The 15,919-nt window shown below is 38.5% G+C and overlaps 1 protein-coding gene across 2 annotated transcripts; it reads left to right on the top strand.

Annotated features, from left to right (window-relative positions):
* The first annotated feature begins 4,469 nt into the window (after window positions 1-4,469).
* On the top strand, window positions 4,470-14,684 carry Tsc1 (tuberous sclerosis 1 protein hamartin). 2 transcript variants are annotated; one of them, XM_071676850.1, is made up of 3 exons: window positions 4,470-4,522; window positions 6,749-6,920; window positions 10,704-14,684. In XM_071676850.1, exons 2-3 carry the CDS (start codon window positions 6,754-6,756, stop codon window positions 14,065-14,067), a joined length of 3,531 nt encoding a protein of 1,176 aa, XP_071532951.1. In that variant the 5' UTR covers window positions 4,470-4,522; window positions 6,749-6,753; the 3' UTR covers window positions 14,068-14,684. The 2 variants fall into 2 exon arrangements, with proteins under 2 accessions (XP_071532951.1, XP_071532952.1); XM_071676851.1 differs by lacking the exon at window positions 4,470-4,522 and adding an exon at window positions 4,846-4,985 and having other exon boundaries at window positions 10,704-14,521.
* The last annotated feature ends 1,235 nt before the right edge of the window (window positions 14,685-15,919 follow it).

Here is a 15,919-nt window from a genome sequence, read left to right as displayed (position 1 = left end):
AATGCTGCTGTGTCGTAAGGTCGCCGGTTAAATGGAAATGATCATTACAGAGAATTCAGATAAAAATCACAAGCAAGATTGAGGAAATGAAACGAGAACGATATTAATCGTAAAAAGCCGAAAAACTCAAAGTATGCAGCTTTATATAAATATATATATATATATATATATATATATATATATATATATATATATATATATATATATATATATACATGAAGGCATGTACAGAGCATCAGATTGGGGAAGAGCAGTGTGGTTTCAGAAGTGGTAGAGGATGTGTGGATCAGGTGTTTGCTTTGAAGAATGTATGTGAGAAATACTTAGAAAAGCAAATGGATTTGTATGTAGCATTTATGGATCTGGAGAAGGCATATGATAGAATTGATAGGGATGCTCTGTGGAAGGTATTAAGAATATATGGTGTGGGAGGCAAGTTGTTAGAAGCAGTGAAAAGTTTTTATCGAGGATGTAAAGCATGTGTACGTGTAGGAAGAGAGGAAAGTGATTGGTTCTCAGTGAATGTAGGTTTGCGGCAGGGGTGTGTGATGTCTCCATGGTTGTTTAATTTGTTTATGGATGGGGTTGTTAGGGAGGTGAATGCAAGAGTTTTGGAAAGAGGGGCAAGTATGAAGTCTGTTGGGGATGAGAGAGCTTGGGAAGTGAGTCAGTTGTTGTTCGCTGATGATACAGCGCTGGTGGCTGATTCATGTGAGAAACTGCAGAAGCTGGTGACTGAGTTTGGTAAAGTGTGTGAAAGAAGAAAGTTAAGAGTAAATGTGAATAAGAACAAGGTTATTAGGTACAGTAGGGTTGAGGGTCAAGTCAATTGGGAGGTGAGTTTGAATGGAGAAAAACTGGAGGAAGTGAAGTGTTTTAGATATCTGGGAGTGGATCTGGCGGCGGATGGAACCATGGAAGCGGAAGTGGATCATAGGGTGGGGGAGGGGGCGAAAATTCTGGGAGCCTTGAAGAATGTGTGGAAGTCGAGAACATTATCTCGGAAAGCAAAAATGGGTATGTTTGAAGGGATAGTGGTTCCAACAATGTTGTATGGTTGCGAGGCGTGGGCTATGGATAGAGTTGTGCGCAGGAGGATGGATGTGCTGGAAATGAGATGTTTGAGGACAATGTGTGGTGTGAGGTGGTTTGATCGAGTAAGTAACGTAAGGGTAAGAGAGATGTGTGGAAATAAAAAGAGCGTGGTTGAGAAAGCAGAAGAGGGTGTTTTGAAATGGTTTGGGCACATGGAGAGAATGAGTGAGGAAAGATTGACCAAGAGGATATATGTGTCGGTGGAGGGAACGAGAAGAGGGAGACCAAATTGGAGGTGGAAAGATGGAGTGAAAAAGATTTTGTGTGATCGGGGCCTGAACATGCAGGAGGGTGAAAGGAGGGCAAGGAATAGAGTGAATTGGAGCGATGTGGTATACCGGGGTTGACGTGCTGTCAGTGGATTGAATCAGGGCATGTGAAGCGTCTGGGGTAAACCATGGAAAGCTGTGTAGGTATGTATATTTGCGTGTGTGGACGTATGTATATACATGTGTATGGGGGGGGTTGGGCCATTTCTTTCGTCTGTTTCCTTGCGCTACCTCGCAAACGCGGGAGACAGCGACAAAGCAAAAAAAAAAAAAAAAGAATGTATATGATCAAGAATTATGTCCTTGCTTTTAAAGAATGTCAAGGAAAAAAATATTTTCAATAATACCTTGAAATATGCCAATAAGAGATCAATGAAAAATGTAAAGATTATTGAATATACTACTAGAAGAACATGAGCATGTTGGAACAACTTGTGAATAAAAAAAAATGAAAGGAAACCCTATATATTACTGATTAATTCTAAAAGAACCCAGGGTTGACAACATGGTGTGTTACTAGCACACAAACAATACTCGACAATCATGGTTTGCACGGGCCGGTAATGATAGCAATATTCATCAAGCAAGACCAGACATGCAGTATCGCAAGATGTCGTGGTTACTTTGAAAATTCCGTGATATTGTAATGTATTAGGACAAGCTTGACAGTTACAGGCGGTACCTCTTTTCTGTATTCTTTATTTTCGAAGGTAAATGTTTTCATGAAAGTAACAATCTCGATAATTGATGCTAAGATTTCTAACATTAAAGAATATATATATATATATATATATATATATATATATATATATATATATATGTATATATTTTTTTTTTTTTTTTTTTTGCTTTGTCGCTGTCTCCCGCATTTGCGAGGTAGCGCAAGGAAACAGACGAAAGAAATGGCCCAACCCACCCCCATACACATGTATATACATACGTCCACACACGCAAATATACATACCTATATATATATATATATATATATATATATATATATATATATTATTATTATTATCATTATTTTGCTTTGTCGCTGTCTCCCGCGTTAGCGAGGTAGCGCAAGGAAACAGACGAAAGAATGGCCCAACCCACCCACATACACATGTATATACATACACGTCTACACACGCAAATATACATACCTATACATCTCAATGTACACACATATATACACACAGACATATACATGTATACACATGTACATAATTCATACTGTCTGCCTTTATTTGTTCCCATCGCCACCCCGTCACACGTGGAATGACAACCCCCTCCCCCCTCATGTGTGCGAGGTAGCGCTAGGAAAAGACAACAAAGGCCCCATTCGTTCACACTCAGTCTCTAGCTGTATGTAATAATGCACCGAAACCACATTATACTTTGTCGCTGTCTCCCGTGTTAGCGAGGTAGCGCAAGGAAACAGGCGAAAGAATGGCCCAACCAACCCACATGCCCATGTTTATACATACACGCCCACACACGCACATATACATACCCATACATTTCAACATGCATTCATATACATACACAGATATATACACATGTACATTTTTGTACTTGGTGCCTACATCCATTCTCGTCGCCACCCCGCCAGACATGAAATGGCACCCCGCCTCCCTCCGCGTGCGCGCGAAGTAACACTAGGAAAAGACAACAAAAGACCACATTCGTTTACACTCAGTCTCTAGTTGTCATGTATAATGCAATGAAACCACAGCTCCTTTATATATATATATATATATATATATATATATATATATATATATATGTGTGTGTGTGTGTGTGTGTGTGTGTGTGTGTGTGTGTGTGTGTGTGTAACAAAAAGTAAAAGATTAATTCCTTTCCTCTAACGCATGACTCAGCAGAACTCTTGGTTCATTCATATAATCAGGTTATTCTGTTCACTTCATATAGTAAGTAAACATTCCACTGATTATTGTATTTATGTATAATTTCGTAACCTTAAATTATACTGGAAGCAGTAAATGATAACGGAGAACAAAACTTAAATGTAAAAATGATTGTTATCATTTATGACCCTAATGGCTGATAAGATTGGTTTCGTTGGTCCTTAATATTATTATCCAGACTTTACAGTCAAGGTGTTAGGGTTTTCGTATCGTCCTGGGTAGTACAGATGATGGTGTACACTGTAGTTTCACATGTCCTAACGGTTGTAACAACCATAATCTACTTTAACGTCGGACATGTTGTTGTTGTGTTCATGTATCTCATCTGAAGTATGGCAGAGGCCGGAGGGCAGGTAGTTACATGCACAAGATGCATGATGGGTAAATAATGATTACGATTCTATAATTACAGTTAAAGATATGATAAATACCGTGTGCTTCTGTAGTTGGTAGTTTGGTTGAGTATTGGCTAAAAAGGTGCAAATTATAATCTTATTCTCCAGTTTTTATTTAGGGATTATGCAAATATGCCCTTTAAATTCCTTTTTTTTTTTATCCATAAATGGATGTGAATAGAACTTCCATCCTCTGATCTACCGATAGTAATTTCATGGATATCCTTAAAGTTATAGATATACACATCGTAGATATCTTGTAAAGATATTTATTGCAAGTTAAGCCATCATGATATTGCAAGTGCAACACAGGTCTTGTATCTAGGGGGATGGGAGAGATGGGGGGGGAGGTGGAAGATTTTGTTAGTTTTATTGTTCGCGAATTGTATTCACCCTAGTTACATCCTTCTCTCAAAATAAACAATCTTTCTGTGGCTTTAGTAAGAACAAACATGAAGTTAGTATTATTATTTGTGAAATTCATTGTCATATGCGGTTTGTAAATTCTGTTTAAAAAGATATTAATATAGGACTTCTTTGTCTACTATATGAGCTTCGAAGTGTAAGCCACCAGGCGTGCCAATAGCATAGCAACACTTGTGTTTTACATTTCCAACTGAACAGTGACAATTATATTTGGTAAATATCATCAGTAATATTAATCCTCGTTGTAACGTAATTCATTTGATCTGAAGTCATGTCAAAGGGTTTTTCTTTTTATCTCGTCAATTTACAAACAGAAAAACAACCAGGCAGTTGGCTGCCTTGATGTCAGCACAAACAGCTGATTTTCTGTGGCTGAGCGATGGCATTGGGGAGACGGGAACTGACGGTGAACATGTGAAAACTACAGGTATTTACATCCTCATCACCAATTAATATATTTCCACAGTCGCTTAGTCATTTCCATAAACAGGTCATCTGTCATAAAAAGGATTTAGTGAGTGGTAATAGACTATATACGGTAAAAAAGATAGCATATATTGGTGGTGGGGGGTCGCTGAGTGCACGGGTTGGACCAGAGCCACCGACTTGTTTACCACCTCAGGTCTTGATAGTTAGGACGATCTCCTGCCACTGTGCACTATCCCTGCTACCGTGCACCAGCCCTGCCACCGAACAATAACCGTGTCATCGTGCACCAACGCCATTACCGTGCATTAGCCCTGCCACCGTGCACAAGGGCTTAAACCATGCACCACCTCTCACTGCACTAGCTCTACCACTGTGCACACTGGCCACCACCCAGCTGCTCCTGCCACATGCCAATCCATTTCTTTACCCCAGAAAAGGCATTCGACACAACATAAGTTGAGGTGACATTATCTCATGGATAATTCCTCCCCGTAATAATTGCATCAGCTTATTCTCAAGGATCCCAGACCATGATATGTCAAGACAGACTAGAACCATTTAGATACACGAATGTACAGTACTGGACTGAATCAGTTGTTGGATGGTGTCAGAGTGAGCTACTTTTGCAACATAATTACGTTTGCAATTAAGCTGGGTGAAGGAACTTGATGAATGTATATCATTAGATAAAATGGGTAAAGTTCTGCTTGGTTCTGCATTGGTATTGGCTTTGGATATTCAGTTTTTTGTTCTTTAGTGCATATGGTTTTGGAGTGTGGTTTGGAGAATTATTTGATTTTTCGACATTATTTAAGGCAACAGTAATGAGGGCTATGTGTATCAGGAAAAATATGGAGTTAATGTAAGGCTTCACAAAACAGTGAATACTACCAAAATCACATAAGAGATGTCAAGATGAAACTGTAGAATGATCATATCTTTGGAAACATAGTAAACTTGGAGTAAGGTTAATTCTATATGAGGTATCGGTAGCAGGTGTGGTTTGTGCTGATGTGAAAACTAAGTTCCACCTAGCAAGACATAGCAACATCAGAGTGTGTGTAGTTTACTTGTTTCCTGGTCAGTTTACTTATATGATATTTTTTCATCAAACTATGTATTGCTTAAAAAAACATTTTTCAATGACTAGAAAGTCTGGTGTCTTCATTGGGTTGGGGATCCCTTAACAAAGAAAAATACATACAAAAAAGCAGTAAACTGTCAATGGAAATATGAATTTCAAGAATCGAATGGGTATGATAGGTGTGTGTCACCGATTCTATGGGCATCCTCATGATGCTCTGGCATTTGGACTTTAAGGATATTGGCTAATGTAAAAGCAGTTAATACACTTTTAAAGAAATGAACAGAACCTATTGAAACCACTTATTCTCCATAGTAGTTGAGATTTATCATATTGTTCAATATTATAGTTAGAATATAGCTACCAATCATGTATCTAGTAGAGTAAGTCTCAAATGAATCCAATATGTCAAGGAACCAACAGCAGACTGAGCAACCATGTGATATCTAGAAGCAGACCAATATACTAATAGTACATTGCTATTCATTTAGGCAGCTGCTTGGAGAGGTTCTCATAGGTTCTGTTGATATTTTTACAAGTATTTTTGATACTTCTAGATTAACCCCACATTTACCCTGATACACAATACCCTTGCTACTATTATCTTGGTTGATATCATTCAGTAATATCTAATTCTCCAAATTTGATTATTTTTTAGTTATTTCTTATTGCCAAATAGCAGACTGGTGTGAAAAAAGAAAAAGATGTTCAAACTTTGATAGCATTCGCATGATCTGGTCTCGGAGTCAGTACATATCTTTAGGTGTAATTCAGTGTTGCTTTATATGAGCATGTGTGGATTGGGTATATGAAATGGCTGTAGTATATTTTCAAGATAAAAGGTATCCCTATTTACAGTATGATTGGTATACTACATTATTGCCAGTTTCAATTTGCTTTACTCCCATAAGCTTCAATTAGCAATACTGTTATGTTATTTTATTTCCAAAGCCTGATAACCTCATCAATGCAGTTTAGAAATCTAGTGGTATTACTAACAGTTAGTGCTTCACTGTTTCTTGGCTTATTGAAATAGGTTTAGGAATGAATATTTTCTCAAATTTTTTTTTAATGCATTTTAGAACACTTAGTTTTTGTGACCCATTGAATATTTGAATAGTTCATCTTCCCCTTGAACAGTGACCATGGTGGAGGTGAGGGACTTGAAAGTTGGTGATGTGCTGGGGCTGCTGGAGAGTACTCAGGAGGAGGTCTATCAGGAAGTGCGGACTTTACTGAAGGAGACCTTCGCCACCGTACGTGAAGCATGGCTTGTCAATGGCCTGTTGGAGTATTTCTACATATCTAACAGGTAAAACTGAAAGACTATTTCTTTTTTTAGAAGTTTCTTTATGCCAAAGATTGCTTTTATTGCATTCTTTATGTGTATGATCACAAGTCAGTCAACCATGGCATATAACTGCTGAAACTTGTGTACCCCATGAGCCCCAAATGATATCTTTTTTTATTTTCATCAAGTTACATTATGATAGGGATAACTGTAAGAAAATATGAATTGAATCCACTTTGTTTTATAGGAGTTAAGAGATGTACCGTAATTGTTATTCTAAATGAGCATTATTTGCTACAGTTGTTACCCAAAAGTGTCAGTGTAATGAAGGTCTGTGGGTGCAGTGAGATAGCAGTTTGTTACAGTATGACTCCCTTCCTCCCTAGCTGGAAGGGGGTCACATCATAATCCACACAGTTTGTTTTTATCATAATGTGTGTATTGAGTTTTGTGGAGAATGAAACACAAAGCAGATATTCTAGTGATAGACATACCAACTCTATATGTAAACTTTGTGTATTAGATTTAGAGGAAAAGAGAAAAAATTATGAGTTGGAGAAGTTAAAGCATTATTGGCTGAAGTTTGTGGAATTAGTGGCCTATTGTTTATGATTTCTGCAAGAAAAGAATGATGTTATGGAGTCTTCAGTGGTTGTTTGGCATACCACTTTACCGAGAAGAACATCAAGAAAACATAACATTCTTCAGAATTGCCTTTTGTCTACAAAGTAACATATTTGTGGCTCAAGCAGTGTCATGCTTTGAATAGAATTGATGATAGGCTAAAGTTAAGTTTTTATGTAGGCACTTGTAATTGAGGAATATGTAACTACTTTGTTGCTTAGCTGAAGTGTTTCAAACAACATAATGACATGAGATTGCTAGAAATTTTCAGTGAATTCACATTTGCTGATAGTGCTGCAGTGGAAGCATATATTGGGGATCAGCAAGATTTTTACTAAGCTTAACCGCAATCCAGAGCAAATGTATATCTAACGGAACTAGGGTATTTCAGTGTCTGACATCTCACAATTTACCAGGTGGGAAAGAGAGCATTGTGCCTAGCTTTAAGGAAACAAAGAAGTTTATGGGAATGTTTTAAGAGTAAACATAAGGTTTAGTGTGTTGGCAAGAGCTAAGGAAGGGGTTGCACTTCTGAAGGAGTTGAGGGAATGTGTGAAAGATTACAAGAGTGTGAGCCCCTGATAGATATGGGAAAAGATGAAAGTGGATTATATTAGATGGGTGATTTTTGGTGCTTATGTGCCTAAAATGAGGGGAATTAGGAAGAGGTGTTTTGGAAGGAGCAGAGTGAGGGTGTAAGAAACTTTAATGCAAAGAGTGAGGTATATGTGACTGGTGATTTGAATACAAGAGGAGGTAATGTGCCAGTTGAGGGTGTAATTATGGGTTGTGTGGTTCCCAGTGATGTGAATGAAAATGTTGAACAGCTTGTTCAGATGTGTGCTGAAAAAGCAGTACATGACATGATGTTATCTTGAGGTTATACTAGGGGTGCTATGAGATTGGATGCTGGTCAGAAACCGATGGTTATGTCCAAGTGTGTGGTTTTTTGTTCATTCTGTATTACCTCTTCATTTTTTATGTGTTAGATAATGACCTTTCAGTAATAAAATTTTATGCACATTTTAGTGATGACAAAATTGTTCCACCAGCTAGCAAAATATGTTCCTATTCTGCCGCCTGAAGGCAGACATGTACGGAAAACAAACTTGTGCATGAGCACAAAATCTCACTGATATATATACCAAGTGTTTCGTATGTATTTATTTTTGTAAATCTGTTAGAGTGGAATCAAAGGCCTTCCATTATATTAATTCTCTTGCATGACTTTCCCCTCTTTGTACACCATGGTGTTGCTGCTCTTTTCTTTACTCTGTAGGTATTATTTTGTCTTAATTCTCATGAGTTGTCTGCATGTGTACCCACCCCTAAGGTTTGGATGTGTGATATGCATTTGGCTGTTGCTTCCCACAGATTCTCTCTGGAGTCTATCCACTTGAGGATTGGTTGTTATGATATCCCTTCCTTCCCTCAAACATCTAAATTGTAGAATTCTCTTCCCTCTTTTGACATTCTTTCTTCATATTACCTTTCTTTCTTTAAGAGTCAGGTCTGCAAACACCTATGCAGGCCTGGTTAATGAATTTATTCTATTTTTATTTATTCTTTCACCCAATATGGCCTTGATTGGGGCATGTTTAGTCTGTGCAATATGTCACCATAGAATTAGAATTAAGGAAGGAAGTTACACATTTTGGCGTGTGTTTAGTTTGAAAAAGAATGCGAATCAGAACATTTATTAGCAGGGAAGAAAAAGGCTGCTCTAGGGTACATGGTTGCCAAAGATCGTTTGGTGCTTTTACTTGGAGGGAATGCTGAGCAAGATATTACGTGTAAGCATGTTCCTTGCTTGTGTTCATACAGAAACTCCTAGGGCTTTGAAGGGCTACCTAATATTACAATTTTTGCGATTAGTTAACAAGTGCTGAATCAGATAATGCAGGTGACAACACAGAATATCAATCACTCCACCCCATCTCACTCCAATAGCACTTCAAATTGTTTTAAACATCTCTTTCCATTAGTTCCTCTGAATTTCATCTGCATTACCTGTGATAAAGCAGAGCTTACAGGATCAGATAATTCATGAGATTACAAAGACAAGCCCAGTGCAACTCTCTCTACATATAAATAACCCTCACTCCAGTAGCAGCAAAATCTCTCATCATTGCCATTTTTCAGTGGTTTTTCCATAAGTTTTCATTAAAGATCAATTGAATTATATCATGACAAAGTGTGGTACTTGGGTGGCAAGCTGTTTTATGTTTAGTCCATCCATAAGGGTTAGATTGGTAAATATTTGTTCTGAAATGTAATCCCCTCATAACGAGATGTTTCTGTTGCTTGACCTCTGATTGACTTGCTATACTTTTTTTTTTTTAATATCCATTAAATTTTGTCTGTTGCCTGTGGTGTTGCAACAGCTGTTGAATCAGATAAATCAGGGGAAGATGCAGACAAGCTTTTTTTCCCACCATTTACCATACAGTAACTCTAGCTCCAGCAATACATGCATACATTCTGAATAAGTATTCGTTAGGTTTTGTCTCCATTACCTGTGATACAGCAACAACTGGTGAATCAAATAATTCAGTCTTTGAAGTAGACAAGCTTAATGCACTTTCTACCTTCCAGTAACACTCTCTTCTCCCAGTCTTACTCCACCACCACCTTAAGCCCCTATCACCCATCATTTTTTATATGTATCTAATGAAATTTTTCTCCATTACCTCAGATATTGCAAAAGCTGTGAATCAGATAAATCAGCATTCAATATAGACAGACCTCTTGCTCCTCTTTCTGCCTCCCAGTATGTCAGACTCCACTTCCCACTCTAGCAGCACCATAAGCCCCTATCACCATCTTTTTTGTTTGCTTTTCATTGTCTAGCATCTATATTACATCATGACATTGTTGTATATTAGTGGTAAGTTATTTAGTCCATGCATAAGAGTCAGCTGAGGAATTTTTTTTCAGGAATGTAACCTCTCTTATGTTTCAGTTGCTGACTGATGACATAACCTTGTATGGGTTGAGGTGCTTGTGTGACTGGGAAATTTATTTGAAAATTATCCTCAAGAAGTTTGATTTAACCCATTAGTAGGCAGGGTAACAATAGAGATCAGAATTTTGAGAGTATTTGTTTATTGATGATTTCACTATTATTGTTGATAAACTGTTGAGATAGGTTGATTCTTATGCTAAAATTATATTTTGCAGCAGTCGCCTCTTAGATATTCTGTTGGGAGTGGGCGAACCCCATGATCGCCATCTCTTAGACAGACTGATGGATGGATTAAAGGGGCCAGATCGCTTCCGTCATACCTGCATCTTGCTCTATGCTGTTCGTCGTCAGCCACCTCCTATGTGGCTCCGCAAGTTTCTCCAGCATGGTGCCATGCGTGAACTGTTACATGTTCTTGCAACTGATCAGGATGTCCCTGTGTTGGTGGGTGCTGTCATGGTCATAGTGGTTCTTCTTCCAGCTTTGCCACTAGAAATGGGAAACTTACATCTCTCTGCAGTATTGGATATTTTTTGCCGATTGGTACGTTGGACTCCAAAACGAGAACCTGATGAGGCTTTCCAGCCATTTTTACAGGTGGCTGTTTATTCTTTATTCCATAGACTTTATGCTCTTTATCCATGTCATTTCCTTAACTGCCTGCGAACCAGTTTTGCAAAACCAAGTTCCTCTGCTTGTTTCTTTACTACTCTGAAGCCTATGATGGAAAAAGTCCGTCTTCATCCACTATTGATAACTGAAAATAAAGAATCAGAACTTACCAGAAATAGATGGATTGGATTGGAAACTCACCATTTGATTTTGGAGTGTGCTAAACTTTGTTTAGACCCTATTGAGGCAACTTGTGAGGAGGTATGTGGATCCTTTTTTACTTTAAACACAGGCAGTGATTTAGCTTCAGATCCCTTACCAGTACCTACCAACTGGGTGTTATATGCTGTGGAGAACAATTTCTGGTCACCCAGTCTGGCTATGTCATCACCAGCCATGCTTTCAGCATCAAGAGGATCATCATCATCATCTGTACCTCACACCCCAGTATACCCCATAAGCACCCCAAACCTGAGATTAGGTGGTAAGGTAGCAGAATCTCCACCTGAAGCAGCCATTGAAGCCACCCCAGAAACTACACCCTTCACTTCACCATTGAAAGTGGAAGCTGGCAGTTCAGTTTCCCGTCGACCTGCTTCTGCTATATGTGCTGTATCCCACAGCACAAATGTAGGTAAGGACAGTCAAGCTGTAGATGCAGAGGCTAATTCTAACCCTTTGTCACCCGTGAAAAAAGATCAGGCTTCATTTGAATTTCCTGATGACCAGTGCCAGGACATATTTTTTCGTGCAGAGCGGTCCTCCCTTCTGCAGAGTAAATTACAACAGATTCTGAAGGAAAGGCAACAGATTCAGAAGGAAAATAACCAGCCTTCAGAAAATAAGTGTGACGGTGAAAATAAAGATGCTGATTCTAAAGATATAAAGGAGGCGAGAGAAAATAGTGTAGTTACATCACGAAGGGTGTTAGGAGAGAGACAAATTGACATTGTTTCACCGGCAGAAAATGAGGGAGATTCTAAGGTAGTTGAAAGCAGACTTGCACAGTTTGATCAAGTGAGTAGAAGGCGTAAAATATCAATGTATGATGGTACTCGAAATGTTGACTTATCAAAGCTCGGAATTCGTATAGATCGTTTTGCCAATGGTAACAGTGATGTGGACATTTCTGATGAAGCATCCCAGAATGATGACATTGATATTGGTGACAGAAATTACAGATTATCATCAGTAATTGATCGTAGAATATCTGAAGAAAAGGAATCCGATAGTGATAGCAGAAGATCGTCTGATGAAACCCAGAGATGTAATAACAGAGACTGTGATGAACATGAAAATCTAGGATTAGGAGTTCCCTGCCAGCGATCAATGACAGACTTGGTAAAAAATATGAGAACAATGAGGCTAAGATTTCTCAGTCAGTGTGGTCCTCCACCTGATTTGTCCCACTACAGTATGGTGGGATCAATTAGAGCAGCTGTCTCTCCCACAAAAGCCACAACTTCACCCATTAAAGCTCAGTATAAGAGTTCTTCATGCCCGGATCTATCAGTGGATGGCATTTCACCAGTATCCAGTATCCCTGAGGGCAGAGTTAGAAAAGAGTCTGCTGTGTCATCTCTTACTCTGTCCCCAATAAGGCAGGCAGTTGTGACAAGTGAAGCAACAACTCAGACTGAAGAAGTTACTGTTGTCAATCCTTATGAGCAGCTTCTTGGTGCTCTTGTCTCTGGCCCAACATCAGCACACCAACCAAAATGTTTTGAAACTAATACAAATAACACTGATCTTTCCAGCCCTTCACCACATGAACTACTCGATCAGTACGTACGACTCAGTACGAAGATTGGTGATGAAGGCAGAAACATATTATGGCAGCAGTTTAATCAGTCAGGAGCAGCACATGAAGGATTAAAAAATGAGGTTCGTCTCATGCAGATTATGCTGCTGTTGGAGCGTTATAAGCGTGAAGTACATGCTGAACGCAATCGAAGACTCCTGGGACGTGCAAAAAAAGTGTATGCACTGGAAGAACAACAGCGTGGATTGAAAGAGAAAGTGTCTCAGCTTGAAGGGGAAGTTAGTCATATGAAACAAGAGTTGCTTAACCTACAAGCAACTGCATCAGCCAAGGAGCAGCAACTCCAATTAGCTTTGTCTCAGCAACAGGAAAAAGTTAGCCAAGTGCTTGTTGAGCGTGATGATGCTCAAGAGGATCGTGACATCTTTAAACAACAGTGCAGTGTTCTAAGCAAGGAAAATGAATCCCTGACTACCCAGTTACAAGCTGCCCAAGCTGCTTTGCTAGAGAGGGATAGACAACTTACCGTCCAAGCTCGTTTAGCTGAAGATAATGATATCTTGCGCAACCAGGTGGAGGTTTTACAGAAGCAAGTGTGTTTAATGGGTGAAGTGCAGGATCAATATAAGCAAGAGGTATGGAAACTATCAATATCAGGTGGCTCTGGTGCCAAAATGGGGGTTGGAATGGAGCGTGCTGCAGCTCTTCAGCAAGTAGAAGAGCTTGAAGAACAGTGCCGTGTTACTGCTGCAAGTTTAGATGCTGCACTTAGCCATGTAGCCCAACTGGAAATGGCTGTGGTAGATAAGAATAAACAAATTGAGAACCAACAGTTTGAAATCAAGGCAGCAAGAGAAGCTGGGGCTGAACAGTGCCGAGCAGTTGAGCTACGTTGCCAGGCATTGGCTTCCACTAACCAAACATTAGAGAGTTACACCTTAGAACTTAATGACCGTATAGACAGACTAGTTCGTCAAGTTCGAAAATCACAACGAGGTAAATCAGTGTGTAGTGATGGTTTTGATATTGATTTGGAATTATCTGCTTCGCCTTCTTCAGCTAGCAGTATAGCCACTTCCCCCCCAGATGACCCTCTATACCCATCTGGTTTACTCATGGCAAGGCAGCCAGTAGTGCTGAACAAGCTTGATGCCCTTGCAGAATTAGAGACAGAGCCTGATGGACATTCACGCAGAAAGACATAGGTATGGGATACTACCAGCAAATTGTGCTTTGAGAACTTATTCAGCTAATTGTAATATGTGTTGAAAATACATAAATCATCTTGAAGAATTTGAAAATTTTGCTTGTTGAGTGCTCTTGAGGGATAACTCATCCTACAAAGCATTTTTTGGCAGGGGTCTTGAGAAACCTTCTCATGGCAAAGTCATTTTTGGAGTGGATTTCTCTGAAGGTTTCTTGACAAATTGTGATTGTGTGATGAAAGCTTGGTAAATGACAGATCTGGATATGTTGTGACTGTTTTGGCATTCCCTGATGCTCATGGAACATTAGATAGCCTAACTTAAGTTGGTCAACAAACTATCGAAAAAGTTACTGGTACAAGTGTGATGATTAGCTATTTAATTTAGTCAGTAATTGGTGAATTTCTAGGAGAATATTGGTGTAGTGTTTCCATGAATTACAGAGACATATAAAGCTATTGTTTTTATAGACAATTTTGAGTATATTTTTTAAAAACAGAAAATATTTATTGTACTTTCATATTAGTAATATGAGGGTTGCAGCATTTACTGGTATGATCCAGCATGTTATGCATTGCCCAGAGTGTATTGGATAATACTGAAAAGAATGCAGAACTAAGACAGTGTTCACTCTTACTCCAACATGGTCAAGAGCATAGATCATTCTGAATTTTTGCCCTCTTTTCTTAAGCAGAATGCAGCACACCCTCAGCCGAATCAGGGCTTGACCCATCTTCCAATTTCTTGTATTGTAAGTAAATCTTTATTTGAATCTTGGGTGATAGATGTTAAAATCCAAGCTGTAGCTACTTGTTAAGCATTTTGAAATAACATAATGTAAATGTTGCTTAGATTTTTTTTAAAGTTTTGCTCAATATCCTTGAAATATGTATTTCAAGAAAAATATTTGAGATGTCTTAATTGGGTTGTCTGTTATTTAATATGAATAGTAATTGGAGATGATGCTCCATCATTATTGTTTACTGGTAGCAAGATCAGCTTTCTGTACTTCTGTATGGTCTATAATAGACTGATTGATATTAGATGAAGTTTATCTGGTTTCATGAGAATGTTAGTGAATGGAGTTTTGATGTGTTATATATATATATATATATATATATATATATATATATATATATATATATATATATATATATAATATATATATATATGTATATATATATATATATACACACATTATTATAGGATCCAGTGACTCTTCTACCCTGTACTGCTCTTTCCCTTGTATCTCCTTCCAAATCACCAAACTTTCCCAAGATAGCTCCGAAATACTTGAATTATGTCCCCTCTTCCAACTTTTCTTACCTCATAACTGTAACACAGTTTAGTACAGTTTCTTCTCTCACTGTATAGGTTTTGCAAAATTTATACTTTGGCATTGTTCCCTTTCAGAAATGTTTTCTTTTACTCACATTTACCTTCAATCACCTATGCTTACAGTCATCATAAAACACTTTCATCCGTCTGCAACTCCACTCTTAACAAACAACACAGTATCATCTACAAACAGGCTTGTCACTACCAGCCGTACTCTACCAACACACTCTTTACACTCATTTTCCTTAGTTTTCCTCTCATCTCTCTTATTGCTATCTGTATCTCTTATGTCCATTCCTTTCAGGAGTTCCCTCATGGGGTGGCCATGGCCATGCTGATGAACTCCAGTGCCACTTCTTAGACTTTGGCTCCTCACTTTTGGTAGGCCATTGGCATAGGGCAACTCTAACATAATATTTTCGGAGGCTCCTATCTCATGTTCCTTCTGACTACTACTACTTAATGTTCCTACCTACTACATATACCTTATGTTTCTACTTAACGCTCCCATCTA

Source organism: Panulirus ornatus, chromosome 23 (genome assembly GCF_036320965.1).
Source record: "Panulirus ornatus isolate Po-2019 chromosome 23, ASM3632096v1, whole genome shotgun sequence".
NCBI lineage: Eukaryota > Metazoa > Arthropoda > Malacostraca > Decapoda > Palinuridae > Panulirus > Panulirus ornatus.
The sequence above is the reverse complement of the archived record's forward strand: the minus strand, read 5'-3'. Positions and strand labels throughout refer to the sequence as shown.

Coding starts and splice junctions, on each gene's coding strand:
- Tsc1 (XM_071676850.1), top strand. CDS start 6,754: ATGGTGGAGGTGAGGGACTTGAAAGTTGGTGATGTGCTGGGGCTGCTG. Junction 6,921..10,703: donor TATTTCTACATATCTAACAG/GTAAAACTGAAA, acceptor TATATTTTGCAG/CAGTCGCCTCTTAGATATTC.